Source organism: Falco cherrug, chromosome 2 (genome assembly GCF_023634085.1).
Source record: "Falco cherrug isolate bFalChe1 chromosome 2, bFalChe1.pri, whole genome shotgun sequence".
Lineage (NCBI taxonomy): Eukaryota > Metazoa > Chordata > Aves > Falconiformes > Falconidae > Falco > Falco cherrug.
In genome coordinates, this window is record NC_073698.1 from 57,937,879 (window position 1) to 57,953,266 (window position 15,388).

The window sequence follows — 15,388 nt, forward strand, 5'->3', positions numbered from 1 at the left end:
TGCCATGTTATTAATCAAAGTTGAAAGCCTGGAAAAAATAAATGTGAGGGATTTGTGCGGCTGTTTGTGTGGTAGATAAGTTGCTGGTCTGCAGTCTCTGGGATCATAGTTTGTTATTAATTTGGTTTAAAGTTTGATGCCCTTAGTCAACAATATTTTATATTAAGATACAGTAATAAGCTTTTATAATCTATTCCAGTTTGAGAGCTACAATTGCCCTAATAATCTCTCTTTGAGAGAAGCCTGAACCAGGCTACTTCATCCCAGAGGCTGAAATGCTTTGACATAGTAGCCCCCAAATGTGAGTACTGAGGTCAGGAAAAATTAGGATCTCAGATGAGCACTGTGGAACTGGAGATGCTGTGGCAGTGTCCAAGCAGAAAGAAATTAGAGAGCTAAGCAGCTAGCCAAAAGTGTTCGGGCTTACCTTACAGAGATAGTCCTGTTTGAGGGGTTATTTTGGTTTGGCTTCTAGGTTGCTTTGGTTGTGGGGTTTAGGTTTTTTTTTTCACATTTCTAATCTGACTGGAAAAAAGTGTATCTAGGAAATAAATGCTACTGTTGTATTTTGGACAGTTAGAAGACCAATGTTGAAAAAGTACATTTTTTTTGTTTTATACAACTATTTATTAAGTGCTCTTTTGTATAGAACTTTGAGATCTAAAAATTAAACATGCTTTAAAAGAAAAGTATTTTTTATATCATTTCAGTATTTTTCAAGTAAAATTATGTTACTAGAGGATATGATTTTCAAAATTAAAAAAACCAACCTAAAGAAAGCAGGCAGAGCTGTTGGGAAAGTCTAAACATAAGAAAAATGTCAGTGTGTGTTCAAAAATGAAAAAGAAAGGTAATAAATATTGTTCTGGTAGCCTAAAGGACAGTTTCTGTTCTGAATTTCTGAAGTATTTGTACCACATTAAAGAAGTGATCTTATAAATCAAGATTAGCTGAGTACAAGAAGGTAGAGTTAGTGCAAGAAGCTACTAGCTTATGTCAAAAAAAAGAATAAAAGCTCGGACTTCTACCAATTAAGTCTTTACTATGTAGGTAACTCCTGTGTTTACATTACCAGGACACTGGATACAGAAATATGATTTCTTCTATATGTAGTCAGTGTTTATATATGAGAAGAAAGTAAGACACTGAAAATGCGTTTTTGAGCCATTTGACTTGTAAGTACATCAGGCACAATAGCATTATCAGAATAGGATCTTCCCGAATCATCTGTTTTCCAAATAAAATTTAGAAAGAAAGAAAAGCAGAAAAGTAAGAGGTTGCTTACACATTTATCTTGGGTAATAATTTATAAATGCTTTCAAAGGACCTGCACATTTAAACAGGGAATAGTTAAATGCTGCCGCTGAAGTCACTTGTCAGGTAAGAATTACTTAGACTTAAGGTAAGACCCAAGCTGTAATACGGGTTGAATATTTCAGATCCCATGGGGCAAAACAGAAGAAATATCTGTACATGCCACATACGAATGCACAGAGTGCTTCTAAGAAGACCTTTAGCATATGTTTCTTGCATTATATTCTGTTCCATTGTATATCGTGCTCCCAGTGGCTGAGGAATAATATATATGAACTCCAGTGATTTACAAACTATACAGTTTCTTTTATGGACCTTTCCAGGATTATGAAAAATCTTAGGAATGCATTTATTTACACAGCATCTACCCAACAAAGGAATGGAAATTTCCAGCAGTTGCTCCCTTATAATGCTCTTTGTTTAGGAAAAGCTACCCCAAGCCACTGTATCTTGGAGACGATGCGCCCTGGTGCTTGGGCCAGGTCCAGCTCCCACTGCTGCCCAGGGAGGTCTCTCCCCCCTGCCCTCCCTCTCCCAGCAGTGCCGCGGCTCCTAAGAGGGCTCCCTCTGTATGGCCCCAGCCACAAGGGATCCATCCTGTCCCAATCCAGCCTGTGGGTGCTGGGAGAGCAGGACCATGCCCTGGGGGTGGCAGGCTCCTCTGGGCTGTCTCCTGGGAGGGATGCACTGGAGCATCCCCCTGGCATGGGGCAGTGTGGGACCCCATCAACCCACAGGCATTATATCGCACTTTATAGGGCATTATATCTTAGGGTTTTACACGGAGCTGGGGGTGAGGGAGCAGCCCAGCTCCGCACTCCTGGAGCCCAGGACAGACTGCAGGCAGAGCTCTGAGGTGCCACCAGCTAAGCTGGATCCCATCCTGGGGCAGTGCCGACAGCACAGGATACCTCTGTGCATGCTGGGTTGCAGCACTGTCAGCCCTTGCTCCAAGAACACGGGGCGTTTGCTGTCATTTATGTTAATTAGGCAATGTATACTCCTCACGATGCAGAATGGGTGATTCAGGGGTTTATGATAAATTGCCACCTTTTATGAGCTTCTGCCTTAAGTATAGGCTCAGGTGCCTCTCTATGCACTGATGGAGAGCACTGGTGGGATTTAAGCATGGGCCACTGTTATGTTGTTTATCTTTTTAAAAAGTGGCCAAGTGAAATTTTAACATGAAAATTTATTAATAAATAGAGGTTGAGAGAGCTTGTGTCGGTACTTGAAGTTTCTCTATAAGTTTTATTATTTGAAAAAGGGTTTAGAAATGTATTTTGTGTCACAGTTGAAGGCTCGTCTCTTAGAAAGATCCATCTGGGGGCAAATTTTGAACCTTTACAGCAGAGCAGAAGGAGCTGTATTAGCTAATTGCTTGTGCTATACTGGTTTCTACACTGGTGCAATCAGTCCTGAGGGAGTTATGCCAGGTGGGGAGAGAAGAAGACAGATTTTACTACGCAGGGCTGCAAAAGCTCCGAAGCAGGGCAGAAACTCACACAAAACATTTTCTTGCCAACTCCCCCCCCAGCCCAACTCCCCAGCAGGCATTCGGTGGCTCGTAATCTGTTTTCCTCCACTCATTAAAGACCTGTGTCCAAAACACGGGGGGAGAGGGACTTGGATGGCACACTGACATTTCCCGCAGGGAGAAGTTTCTCCGCGAGCCGGGAGCAGAAGGGCAGATGCTGTGCCCCTTCATAGCCTTTCCACCCGCAGGTAGCTCCTGGTGGAGGTAACTCCTGTCCCAGGGGACGTGGGCCCTGCAGAGGGCATGGGATGGCATCCCTCTGGGTTCTTCCTCAGCAAGGCATGACGCCTCTGACCTTGTCGGCTCAAGGAGGTGTATGTGGGGTCTTAGTGAGACAGAGTGAGTGCCCTTGCTTTTTTTTTTGAAGGGCTGTGCTGTGCCAGCATGCTCCCAACACAGGTGATGTTTTTCTGCAGGCATGGAGCAGGGAGACACCCATTGCTGCAGACACCTGCCCGCTGTTGTGCCAAAACCTGCTCTGCACCAAGCAACCTGCTGAGGCAACTACCCACCTTCCAAATCCCTCTTTAAAAAGCATCAACAAGCGCTCACAAGCCTCATTTCAATTTCCAAAGCAGGGTCTAACCAGAGATGTGACATTCTGACCAGATGGGTCTTTTTAAGGCTTACTGAGGGAACTCAGAAGCCTGTACAGCCAAATTATTGTTTCAGTTAATTTAAGTAGCAGTGGTCTTGCTGCCTCTTCACTCCTTTCTGTGCTAGCCAGTTTCTTCAGGGACCTGAAGAAGCTCTCTGCAAAAGCTCTTTCAACTGAAATAGAGAATTGCAGTAAAAAATGGCTGTTCAATCCTGTTCAGAAAATGAATCTGAAATTAGAAAAAATATAGAATACAAAAATACCGGCAATTCCATTCTTGTTGACAGAACGAGCTTCACTGTTATTACTTTTCTCGCCTCCGTTGTATTTTACAGTTACCTTCCCCTTTTGTGTGTTCTTTAGTCATTTACTTCCAGATGAAATTTTCTAGTCTATATTTAACAAATTTCTTCCATGACTATAAACCTCAAGTTAATTCTAAATGACTTAATTAAGGGCATCTGAGGATACTGAAGTCTTATTATTAGTTACTTTTCATTTTTCCATATAATAACCATGACGCTCACTAGGGGAAAAAAATGCATGGTTGGATAGGATGTTTGTCCAGGAAGCTGCTTTTGTGCTATAAAATAAAGATTTGCTTGGCAGCGGCAAGTGTGCTCTCTAGGATTCTTCCGTTCCCAATACATTATAAGACAGAGGGGGGGAACCAGTGGAGAATATTCCTGATTTCTAGGACTTTCTTCTGTTTTAATTTTATTCTTTCCTACTCTAGAGGAGCACACAGGAAGGCAACAACCACAGTGAGAAGGAAACTAAAGAAAATTTAAAGACAGCAATAAAACCCCCTCGTGTCTGCCTTTCATTCAGGGATCCTAAACAGGTTGTTTGCTCAGTGAGAGACACAGACTGGTGGCCTGAAGGAGTTTCTGCAGCTGGACCAAGTGGGATCCCCGGGCCCACCCCAGCTGAAATGGCTATCCCCAGTGCTTCAGGCAGCTTGAGGGGCTGTAAGAGGGAAAAACAGCTTCTGTGGCTCACGCAGCAGGGTAAGACCCTTATCCGTAGGCTGGGAATGGTAATGTCAGGTGGAGGAGAAGTGAAGGACCTTGCAGATCCTTGTTCTTCATCTTTTCTGCCCCACTGTGGACTGAAGGGATCACAAAGTCCTTCCTACCTGTTGAGCTTTAGAAAGGGCTTTTTCTGTGAGAGTTCTTGTACTGCTGCTAGGGAGTTATTTGAGGTAAAAACTAATCTCTGTTTCATGTGGTAGTCGTTCTTACTTTCTCTACCTTTTGTGTCCTTCCATCTGCTCCTAGAGGTAGAAGCCTATCTCATAAAAGCAGGCCTGCTTCTGGTATTGCAAACTGATTTATCCTCTGAACTAACTAGCTACTTCTACTCTGGTGGAAGTTTACACTGGTGAAAAGAAGCAAAAAAACCATTTTCTTCATATCAACAAAATGCCTACAGAAACTTGCTGGTGTTGATGCTTTGCAGAATTCCCTCCCCATCCATGTCTTCCTTCAACAGATCACGGAGAACCACTGAGCATCTCGTCTTGCCAAAAAGATGGTTTTGACAAACCTTTTCAGGGGTCATTTCTTTTCCCCAAAGATTTTAAGTGTCTTTCCTCCCATAACATTGCTACAGAAAAGGGGCGAATGTTAAAGCGTCCAAAGGAGAGGATACAGAACTACGTAACCTGAAAAGCTCTGTCTAGCTTGCTGCCTGTGATGTCTTCAGTTTGTCATATGTGACTACACTAGTGATAGCAGCATTTCCTACCTGCTGCAAAGATGCTCAAAGGCCATAGCTGGGTGTCAGCCTAATCTGGAGGCAGAACAGGCCTGAGCAGAGAGGAGAGCAAGATGTTATCTTGTTATAGCCTGAAAAACGTGCTCAGTTGACCCAGATACCGTCAAACACCTCCTAGAAGCAGAATAACCTTTGGAAGTTCATCACTAAAAGGCAGAATTGTGACCCAGCTCTTTGTGATGGCTCTTTGGCTACAACTTGCAGAAGAAAAAAATTAATTAAACCTGCATTCAGCACCATCACAGCTGTTAGCTTATTTCCTACTCTTGACTTCCCAAAAAATATGGTTTCAACCTTCTGTTTCAAGGAAAAGTCATTCCTTTGTAGTCAGGATAATCACTCCTCCCCTAGGCACAGACCCAACACCATTTGCTGTGACCAGGGCTCTCTTCTCTTTTGTTCACGACCTGCAAGCAAATCCAAGCATTCTTTTTAAGCCCCAAAGCAAAGATTTCCAAATTTCCTCTGCAGGGGATCACTTAAACATGTGTTTTCATTTAATCCCAGGGGAATTATCTTCCCGAATGCCATGCTTTTCAGGGGGACCCTTTGCCATCCACCTGCTTCCTTCCCTCCTCAGAACAGCAGATCTCCAGAACACAACACTCTTAATTTCCTTATAACAGTTAATATTGTGGAGGATTAAAGATAATGTTCTCAGACCCAAACAGATTTCAGTGGGTTTATTCCACATATTTTTGTGGTCTCCAAAAAGTCAGAACCAGACCTTTGGGTTTTAGAAGTCAGCAAGGCACTGAATTACCATGGAAAGCATTAATGTTTCTCAGATAACTGTGGATCAAAGGTTTCTTGCATCTGTGGACTTGAGGATGCTGGTCCATACAGGTTCTCTGTTTCCCCTTGTGGGAGGTACGCAAGGTTTGCACCAGCCAGCTGGCATCACCATTCTGCTTGTTTCCATTTAGCCTGGCATCTGCCCACGAGTGCTGATACAGGTCACAGGGGTTGGAAGGGGACTTACATAATTACTTATTTAGACAATGACTGTATTCACACACAAAGCCTCTGGCCTGCCTTACCCGAGCAGTGCGGGAGCTCTGTTTGATTCACAACATCTCCTAATGATGGAGGGTGTGGAGGAGAGAAGGGTGGCTGGCTCACTGGTCCCCCTACGCCCATCTCCACTAGGTCATAGATGCACATGCCCTCAGAAGGCAGCCAAGGAGATAACCCGACTGCCACACACTCATTGCAGGGATTTAGTCTGCAAAGGAAAGTATTGCTAGCTGAGCTGTTGAGAAAAATAATTAAAGAAAACCAAATCTTCGTCAGCGGGGCAGCATTTCTAACCCTGTGATAGCGGAGTACCATCAAAGGACCTCCTCTCACTCATGAGTTTGTCCTCCGAGCAACAGTCACCTAACTGGTGGCAGAAATTTTTGTGGCAATTCCATAAGCATTACATAACTCCTATCTTAGACCTATACCTAATTCAAAATTGAGCAGCAGGTGCTTTCTTGTCCATATTGCACTTTCAGTGAACATGACCTTGGCTTGCTTTTCCTTTTCTTCCACCGGCCGGCGTACCCAGTCTCCCCCATGCCAAAGCCTTACCTACTACCAGGATCCCCTAGCACCTCCAAGCCTACCATGTAAATCCACTGACTAGATACTCGAAGTAAACTGCTTTTGAACGTTAGCTGTCTCTGCATAGTGGCCCAGGACAGCCCATACGTTGACACACGGCAAATTAATATAGCACTATTGGCTATATTCTTTCAGCTGATGCAAGACAACTGATTTTTTTCTTTCTACTGTAGACAAGCCACAGGCTTAATATCATCTTTATAAATAACTTTAAGAAAGTCCTGGACACTGTCACATGGGAGTTAAAGTTGTTGGCTACATGTATGATGAGATCTGGTAGAACAGGGCATCACATCAAAGGTTTATTAGCAAAGGGTTGCCAATGATTGAGGTAATTAATAAAACAGCGGTTCCCAAAACAGACTGCAGAGTTCTTAGAACCAGTGCTCACGTTTGGAGCCCCGTCTGCTTTCAAACAGGAAGCCAGCAGGCTTTTTGGAACTTACAGGACTTACTTGGTACTTCAAAATGTATATGCTTGTTAGGAGAGCCAATCCTCACATTCAGTACCAGTGCAGGTGATTAGTAGATTCCAGTGGTCTAAGAACTGAGGGTCTGCAGTAGCCCTCATAGTGAGTTCATTGCAGTCATCGGGATGGACATGGGTAGAGGCACAGATAACCACAGGCGGAGCAGATGCTGGGGAAAAAGCCACAGGCATTCCCAGGTGCAAAAGTACATCTAATTCTTCCATCTTGTCAACCAAAGGGGACTAGCTCATCTGATCACTGTCCCACATGTCCCAGAACAATTATTATTTTACTTTAATTAACTCATGTACTTTAATCCACAGCTCAGAGAGAATTGTATCACGCAACTATGAGGTGCCTTAAATGTTCTCTATCATGATAGTTTTAGCCAACTTTTTTCTCTTGTTAACCCGTAAGGAAACAAAAGGTGGTGCGAGTAAAACCCCACATAACATTGCATATTATATAAAAAGGACAGATTAAGAAGTATGAAACTTTACTTCCCCTGATCCTCTGGAAAAACATGAAGTGTACCTCACTTTTGATCCTGTGCATCCCCCGTTGTAGTCAAAGCCAACACAATTCTACCACCCATGATAAGTGCTAGCAAGAAAGTTGGCTGTATCATTTCTTCCCCTTTCCTGGTTCCACCAGAACACATTGATCCCCAGATGACACAGAAATCATGGATTCTGAATCCCATCCATTTAACTTCTAGAAAGGTAAAATGCTTCTCACCATTAAAAAAATTATACTGTGTTTATCAGATAGTCGTATAGATTTACCAAGCTCTTAACTACTCCCGAAAGTTTCACAGAGCAGCTGTTCCTGGATGCTGCCACACACAGACACACACAGAAAGAGGAGGTCTTCATGTTCCAGGAAACACTGCATTAACATGATCATCTTTTGGCTGTGGCAAATAACAGAGCAATGATGAGACTCTTTCTGCAACTTGATACATGTCATTTCTTATAGGAAAGGAAATCTTTAACAATGACATATAGATAGGACAACAGCCATGTCCAAGACCCACAGCAACATAAGGCCAGAGTTGTCTTCTAAGTTGTCAAAGAAGAGCCTTCAGTTTCCTATTGAACTTGGCTAGACCCGAGTTGTTTTTGGTAGTGGCTGCATTTATCCAAAAGGAGGTTCCTAAGGTACAAGCATAAGCTCTGCCGAACTGATGTGTTACAAAGATTGGTTCTGCGTCTTTTCAGTCTCTCTACAGCCACCTGAAAATGTATTGCATTCATTATTCCTACTGCACAACTTAATTTGCCCCGCTTTTTCATGAGCCTGTATCTTCAGCTCCTGACCTGTGGAAATGACTGTTCTCTTGTCAGCTCTGTCTTATCACTTCTCTTGTCTGTAAGCTGGATCTTTGTATCACTTGGGGCTGACCGTGCTCAATTCTCTTTTTTCCAAGACTATCATTTTTTGCTGTTCCCTTCAGAAAAAAAAAAGAAAAAAGAAAAAAATAAAACAACTAGCAGCTTTCTATAATTTTAATTCCCTTCCAGCTGTTTTCTGTATTTGCCAAAACAGTCTCTGTTCCATTCTCAAAGCACTTTAGGACATATTGAAATTCAAAGTAGAGCTGTTAAGACCTTACTCAGCATGGCCTGCATCTTGCATAAATAGCTGTTTCATTTTTTGAAATGTTACTACTGTTTTAACAGAGCATTAAATGTCATTGTGACTTTATTGCGTTCAAATACTACATGGTTCCTGGGGGATGCAGCAAATTGCACAGTACTGGTCATGCATTGTTCCGCCTGGAGAAGGTGATCTGATACCAGAGACAGAGATGGGAACATGGTGACTTGGTGGGCTCCGTGAGCAGCTGCAGTAACCGGGTGGCAAGAGGAGCTGGGTGTCACTCCACTCTCACAGAGCTACCCAGAAGGAAACAACTTTGTGTCTTTCCTCACTTGCCAGTCAGCTGGGGAGGACTCTTCGCTAGACTGCGGGATGACCCCAACAGGGAATGCTGCCCGTTCACTTTCTGCCTTGATCTCTCCCCCACAGCCTGCGCTGACAGAGGTGTACAGCGACCAGGCTGAGGGAAGCCAAAGGCTGTGCACATACAAACCCCTCTGCTGTGTTGTGCTGCCTCCACAGCCGTACAGCGCAGGCCAGCCAAAGCGCTGGTACCTCCCATGCCCTACAGGTCAGTGAGTACCAAAGTCACCTTATTTCTCACAGGGCTTCACCCCTAGTGCGTTCACTGTGTTGCTGCATGAAGGATGGCACTGGATAAAGACAGCAGAATAGGTGCTGCATCGCTTGCAATGGGGGCAGTGTCTTTGGCCACCCATTCCTCAGAAGGACTACACTTCCAGCCTGCTGTCCTACGGCTGTCACAGACACAGAATGTACTCCATTCCCCCACTCCTCATCCCACCTGAGTCACTTGCACCCATGCATCATCACCCAAAGGCTGTGCCCACCGGCTGCGGTTTTGCCTCCTGGCTGCTGCTTCTCCCAGGTTCTCTGTCAGCCTTTGCCTGGAGGGTCTGTCTCTTGCCAGGGCGGGTCTGACACGTTTGACTTGCCTGATGGCCGGGTCCTTTTTACAGATTTCTGAAAAGGCTCCCACAGAATTATGTGTATGGTTACACCGCAAGCGAGAACCACAGCCACTGAATGGCGATGGATGCAAACCCCAGCCTTGCACCACGTACCCACCATCGTTCTCGTTCGTGCTGCAAGCTTCCTTAAGAACAGACCCTTGGTCCCACAGTTGTACTACTGGAAGTCTAAGTACAGGCTGGAAGCATGAGATTATTGGTAAAATTAGGCAAAAATAAAATTTAGATCTATGACTAAATTAATCCCCAGATTAATGCTATCAAAGCAAATGGTGTTTATAGAAAGTCCTGTTTTCTTTATATTCAAGCAAGAGAAAAATCAAAAGAATGCTAAAGGCAAATTTCATCTAGCAGAACTGGAAAAGAGAGCATGGGGACAAAGCTGTAATTACTGGTATTTCCTATCTGTTGCAACCTGTGGGTGGAAAGAGAGGCAGTGAATAGAGTATATTCAATGGCATTAAAATTGGTTTCTTTTTCTGGACTTTAGCTCAACACTGCAAATTAGCAGGGAGAAAATAAGCCTCAGAGTGAACAGGCAGAGAAGCCAACTTCTCAGTGTTACTCTTTGCTGTTGCAGGGGGGGGAAGCATATTTTACCTTCAAGAATTCAAGTTCCTAGCAACCCAAACTACAGCTGCACGCCGACAAGAAGAGAACATACAGCAGATCTCAAGTGGTTCAGTGTTCATGTGTCCACACATAGACTATTATCCTGGTTTCCTTTCTAAATATGTTATTTTAATGAAGAGAGGACAGGCATGCTGTTTAATTAACTCCTGCTTTCTAAAAAAGACATTCTGACCCTCATTCATCATGCTCCGACTTGGGCACCTGCAGAGGTATCTGACTCCAGAGCATCCTGTACACAGTCAATGGAAGGGGTGAGACCCTCCCAACCATGATTCAGACCACCAGAGATCAGAATTGTCGCTGCTAGGTGCCCATCTCTTTCTGCAAACTATTGCAGGTAGTTAGGATAGCTGTGCTCCTAAGTCAGCCATTTCACAGAACTAGGAAGGATGATTCCAGACCTTAACATATCTCTGCTTAGCACTGTCATCCCACATGCAAATTTCTCTTTTAAGCAATAGCTCTTATTTGACTGAATGCCTGTAGAAAAATAGGCATGACAAAAACATGTTTTTCTTACAGTGAAAAAAAACTGTCTTGCAGTGTAAGATCACTGCAAAGACCTGAATTATTCCGAAAAAGTTGCTATGTCATGAAATGTTTACTTGGTTCCCAGTGTATTTTCACAACAGTTAATCTATGGAATAGTTTGAGGCTGCATTTTCTGTAAAGGTTTAAGTGTAAGTGAAAACAGCTGAGATGTAGCTAAGTAAGATAAAAAGTGGTGTATTATTATTATTGTTGTTGTTGTTGTTGTTAATAATAATAATAATAATAATAAATTTTGATGTGGTAATGTAGGGTTGATTGGTTGCTCTAAACAAGAAATTCAATTTGAAGCATCTACCCTTGAGCATCTGTCAGTCCCATTATTCTCCAAACCCACCTAAAATACTGCAAGCTATGGTAGGAAATCCTACTAAAAATAAAATAATAGTTTTAACTGTTGGGCTCTTAATGGCTTTAATGCAGCCTGTTCTTACATGCAACAGTATTGATCTGCACAAGATGACTGTTTAAGGTGGATTTTTGTCTTAGCTGTTCTGGAACATGGTTTCATATTTAATGCTGCTTCAGTTGAGCTAGGTATGTTGCTGGAGCAACACATTTCCTAATCGTTTCTGTAAATGGGTTGTATTTTCACCTTACTTACCAGAGTCCTCTATTTAATGATTATCGAGCCTTAAATGAAAACCAGAACAATAAACAGCTTCTTCTCCCCTGCATTTCTCTCGCTATGCATGCACAGACACACATGCCAGTATCATACCTACCCTGTTCTTGGTTGTCCTCGCTCACTGCCAAATCTAAGGCCAGCCTGTGATCCCATATCGATTGCAGCAGGACATTAAAAGGGTGCACAGTGCTTCACAGAGGCATCCTGCGCAACACTGGGGCCAGACCCTCAATCCCTCAATTCTGATTCCTTCAGGGAAGAGATTGCATCTTTGTATTTGTTTTTTTTCAGGAATGTGTCAAAGTACTGTCAGAATTACAAATAGATTTTTATTTTTTTTTGCCTACTGAACTTTGTCATGTGTTTTATCTTCAAAATCCTACCTCAGCAACATGTGTGGATTAAGGCATCCAGAGGAACAAGTCAGGTTTGGCTCTGTTTAAAACATGTGTCTTCTGTTTAGGGTTTAACTATGATTCATAGTTAATTATTTTAAACTTGTCACCATGGCACCAACACAAAATCCCTAGAAATACAAAGTGCCCTCTGAAACCTGCCCTGGCTCTCAAATCACCACTGCTGAGGCACACCAGCTAGTTCTGCATCCACTCTGGGAAATTCCCTATGTGCAGTGCTCAGGTGGGCTTTACTTGGCTCCAGAGCAGGTTGGGGCAATATTATCACGACAGCCATGTGGTTTTTTCAGCTTTCATCCCAGCTGTTGGTCTTAGCACAGGCCCAGCCTATCTTCAGTACCAGACCCATGATGGAGAGGTGCAGCAGCACAACCTCAACAACACCCCCAAGTCAGGAAAACTTCCCTCCACGACCCCAAACACTGGCCGCTGTTTCCTGACAAAGATAACGCTGCAGGCAGCGCAGGGCCGGCCCTGTGGCTCAGCACCTGTGCTGGGGGGTGATGCTGGATGTGGGGAGCAGACCTGCCCCCCAGGCACAGTGTCCCCCAGCCCCTTGGGTGGCACGCACTGCCTTGCTGCTCTTGGCCCTCACTGGCTGCCAGGTAGAGGGGCCGAAACAGGCAGGCTGCACACTGGGCTCCTCTTGTCTCTCCTGTTGCCTCCTCTTTGGAGCGCTTGGCACCCACCACATTTCTTTAATTGCATTTGCCCTGTCTGGGTTAGTTTGTCTCCTAACACTTGTTCAGGATTCCTGTGGGAGATGATGCTTCTCGGTGAACGGATGTGTATTTAAAGGAAAAGACAAGCCAACTATGATTTCCAGAGGTCCTCTCAGGAAGTTTATATTCTCTCTTTTCCAGGGTGCATTTACTTTCCACGGGAGCATGATCGACATGCCATTACTGAAGCAGGCACAGAACATTGTTACGCTTGCCACAGCCATCAAGAAAAAATGAGCTGGTAAATGAAGCTCTCGCCATGGGGGCCCAGTAGCTGTTTTAAAAGATGACTATAATACTGGGGGGGGGGGGGGGGGCAGGAATTAAAGACATCAAGCTTAAGCAGAAATTCATTTCCATTTTGCAGATCTGTCATAGTTTGCTTACCAGAATCACTAATTACTAAAACTATTCCCAACTCAAACCACTGCTCGCTCCCACACAGCCCATGTACTACTCATAGCCTGCCACAAAGTTACATCACCAACTGTGTGACATCACTGCTAATTACTACGAATGCAGGATTATGATTTCACTGAAGGAGAAAGGCAAAACGTAAGCTGTGAGCTCTGTCAAAAGAGCAGAGAAAAACCAGTTCAGTCGCTTCTATTTGTATCTATGCTTCTTCCTGCTCCAGTGCAGAGCTTCCGTCAGAGAGGGCAAAGCCTTGAATAATTACGCACCGGTTGAAATAACTGCGATGAAAATCATTACCCTGTGCGAGCTTTGCATCCCACCCCACCCCCCTTCTGTAAATTTGCAAAAGCCATTAAAAATATTGGTCTGACAAGGCAGGACTCTTGACTTTCTTCTCTTTTTTTTTTAAGCAGTTGCTATTCAGAGCGTTTCCTCCTGGAAGCGTCCAGCCCGGGAAGGGTTGCACGGCAATAAACTTGTAGTTTTTGGAGACACAATGCAGCAGAACTTGTGCATATGGTCTCGAGTCAGATTTACATCACATTAGGGATACGGCTACAGATCATGTGGGCCGTGTGGTTAACGGGCTTAGTAAAGCTGTTTTGAAGAGGTTAACCCAGCTTGTAGTAAGGGTAAATAAACATAACAACCAGGCATTGTCCTCTATTCAGCATGTACTCTTATATGGAGGGCTAAAGGGTATTGAAGCTGCAGAGGATCAACTTGTGGTTGCCAGAGGACTCCAATGAAGTTTGAAACACCAACAATCAGAGATTTTGTTTCTGTTCCTCATTAAATCATGAGCTTTTGTGCTCAGACTATGAACGACTGTTCTTTAAGAAATTAACAGAATGGGAAGTTTTAAACTATGCACCAACCTTTTCATGACCTACACAGCAGCAATGCTGCTGCACTTAGACAAACACCGCGGGGAAGGCTGTTCTGTTTATTTAAATTTGTAAATAGAAAACAGTTGTTTTTTAGTTTCATTTTTCACCGCCTCCATGGCCATTTTACGTATGGAGTCACAGTGGCTTATTCCTCCCATCTGCTCCCTTAGTATGTTTCCCCTCCATCTCCGAGCAGCGATTTTAAACATTTAGGGTTATTTTGGGTTTAATTAAGGGGAAAGGAAATGGGGGGGGGGGGGGGGGGGCGCGGGGAGGAGTGGAGGAACCCAAGCAAAACCCCACACCCAGGCCCAACCCGCGTGGAAACGGCGCGGTTCCCCGGGAACGGCGGGGCACGGCCGGGCCGGGCCGCGGGCGGTGAGCGGCGGGGGGGCGGGGGGGGGGCGGTCCCCTCCGCCACCCCCGCAGCGCTCCGGGGACCGGCCGGGGGGGGTGTGGCAGAGCCCCCCCCACCGCGAGGAGTCGGGGGGCTGGCGATGGGGCCGACACACGCAGAGCCCCCCCCAGCCCACCCACCCCCCGCTCCAGCCGGGTCCCGTCCCGGGTGATCCCTTACAGCGCGGGGACCTCCGGGCTAATCTGATTAATTAAAGACTACCTGTTCATATTGCGCCTCGCAGCTCCCCCCCCTCCCCCCTCTGCTCCCCCCCCCTCCCCCGTGCCTTTCAGGGCACCCTCCGTTATTAATTCTTGGCTGACTAAATTATGGGTAACACTATTAAAACATTATCAGAACTAATGAGAAACAATTACTTAGAAGATGAGCTGGGACAAGCCGGCGCTGGGCACATGTGTAGTTATCCCCGCAGATTACCTTAATAAATCATCAGGTGCAAGGCAAGACGCAGGCGAAGCCTGGCGTAGGGAACGGAAAATAAGATATATGAGATATAGAGGTGGGGTTTTTTTGCTTTTTTGCATAATTTTTTCATTAATCTCAATAGGACCCGTGTGGTGTAGATTGTTTTATTCCCTTAATACCGCGCCGGAGAAGGCGGGGGGGGGGGGGAGCAGAGACGAGAGGAGGATTTCAAAAAATAATGTCTTCATTGTTTTACTGAAGTCTTAATGACAACGTGTGACAAGCCCGCGGGAGCTGCGCGGCTGCGGGGGGCAGCGCGGGGGGCGGCGGAGGCGCACCCAGCCCCGCCCGCGCCCGCCCCCCCGCGCCCTCATTAAAATCAAGAAATATTAATAAACTCTCCTGAGGTG

At 44.8% G+C, this 15,388-nt stretch overlaps 1 protein-coding gene across 3 annotated transcripts in view; it reads left to right on the forward strand.

Moving 5' to 3' along the window:
* Nucleotides 1–13,642, forward strand: part of CLYBL (citramalyl-CoA lyase) — a 174,533-nt gene extending 160,891 nt beyond the window's left edge. For 2 of the 3 annotated variants that reach the window (XM_055702708.1, XM_055702710.1), the window contains one exon: nt 12,990–13,642. In XM_055702708.1, the coding sequence (XP_055558683.1) occupies nt 12,990–13,085 (96 nt within the window). In that variant the 3' untranslated portion in view covers nt 13,086–13,642. The remainder of the gene's footprint in view (nt 1–12,989) is intronic. The other variant, XM_055702709.1, reaches the window with a different exon arrangement.
* The last annotated feature ends 1,746 nt before the right edge of the window (nt 13,643–15,388 follow it).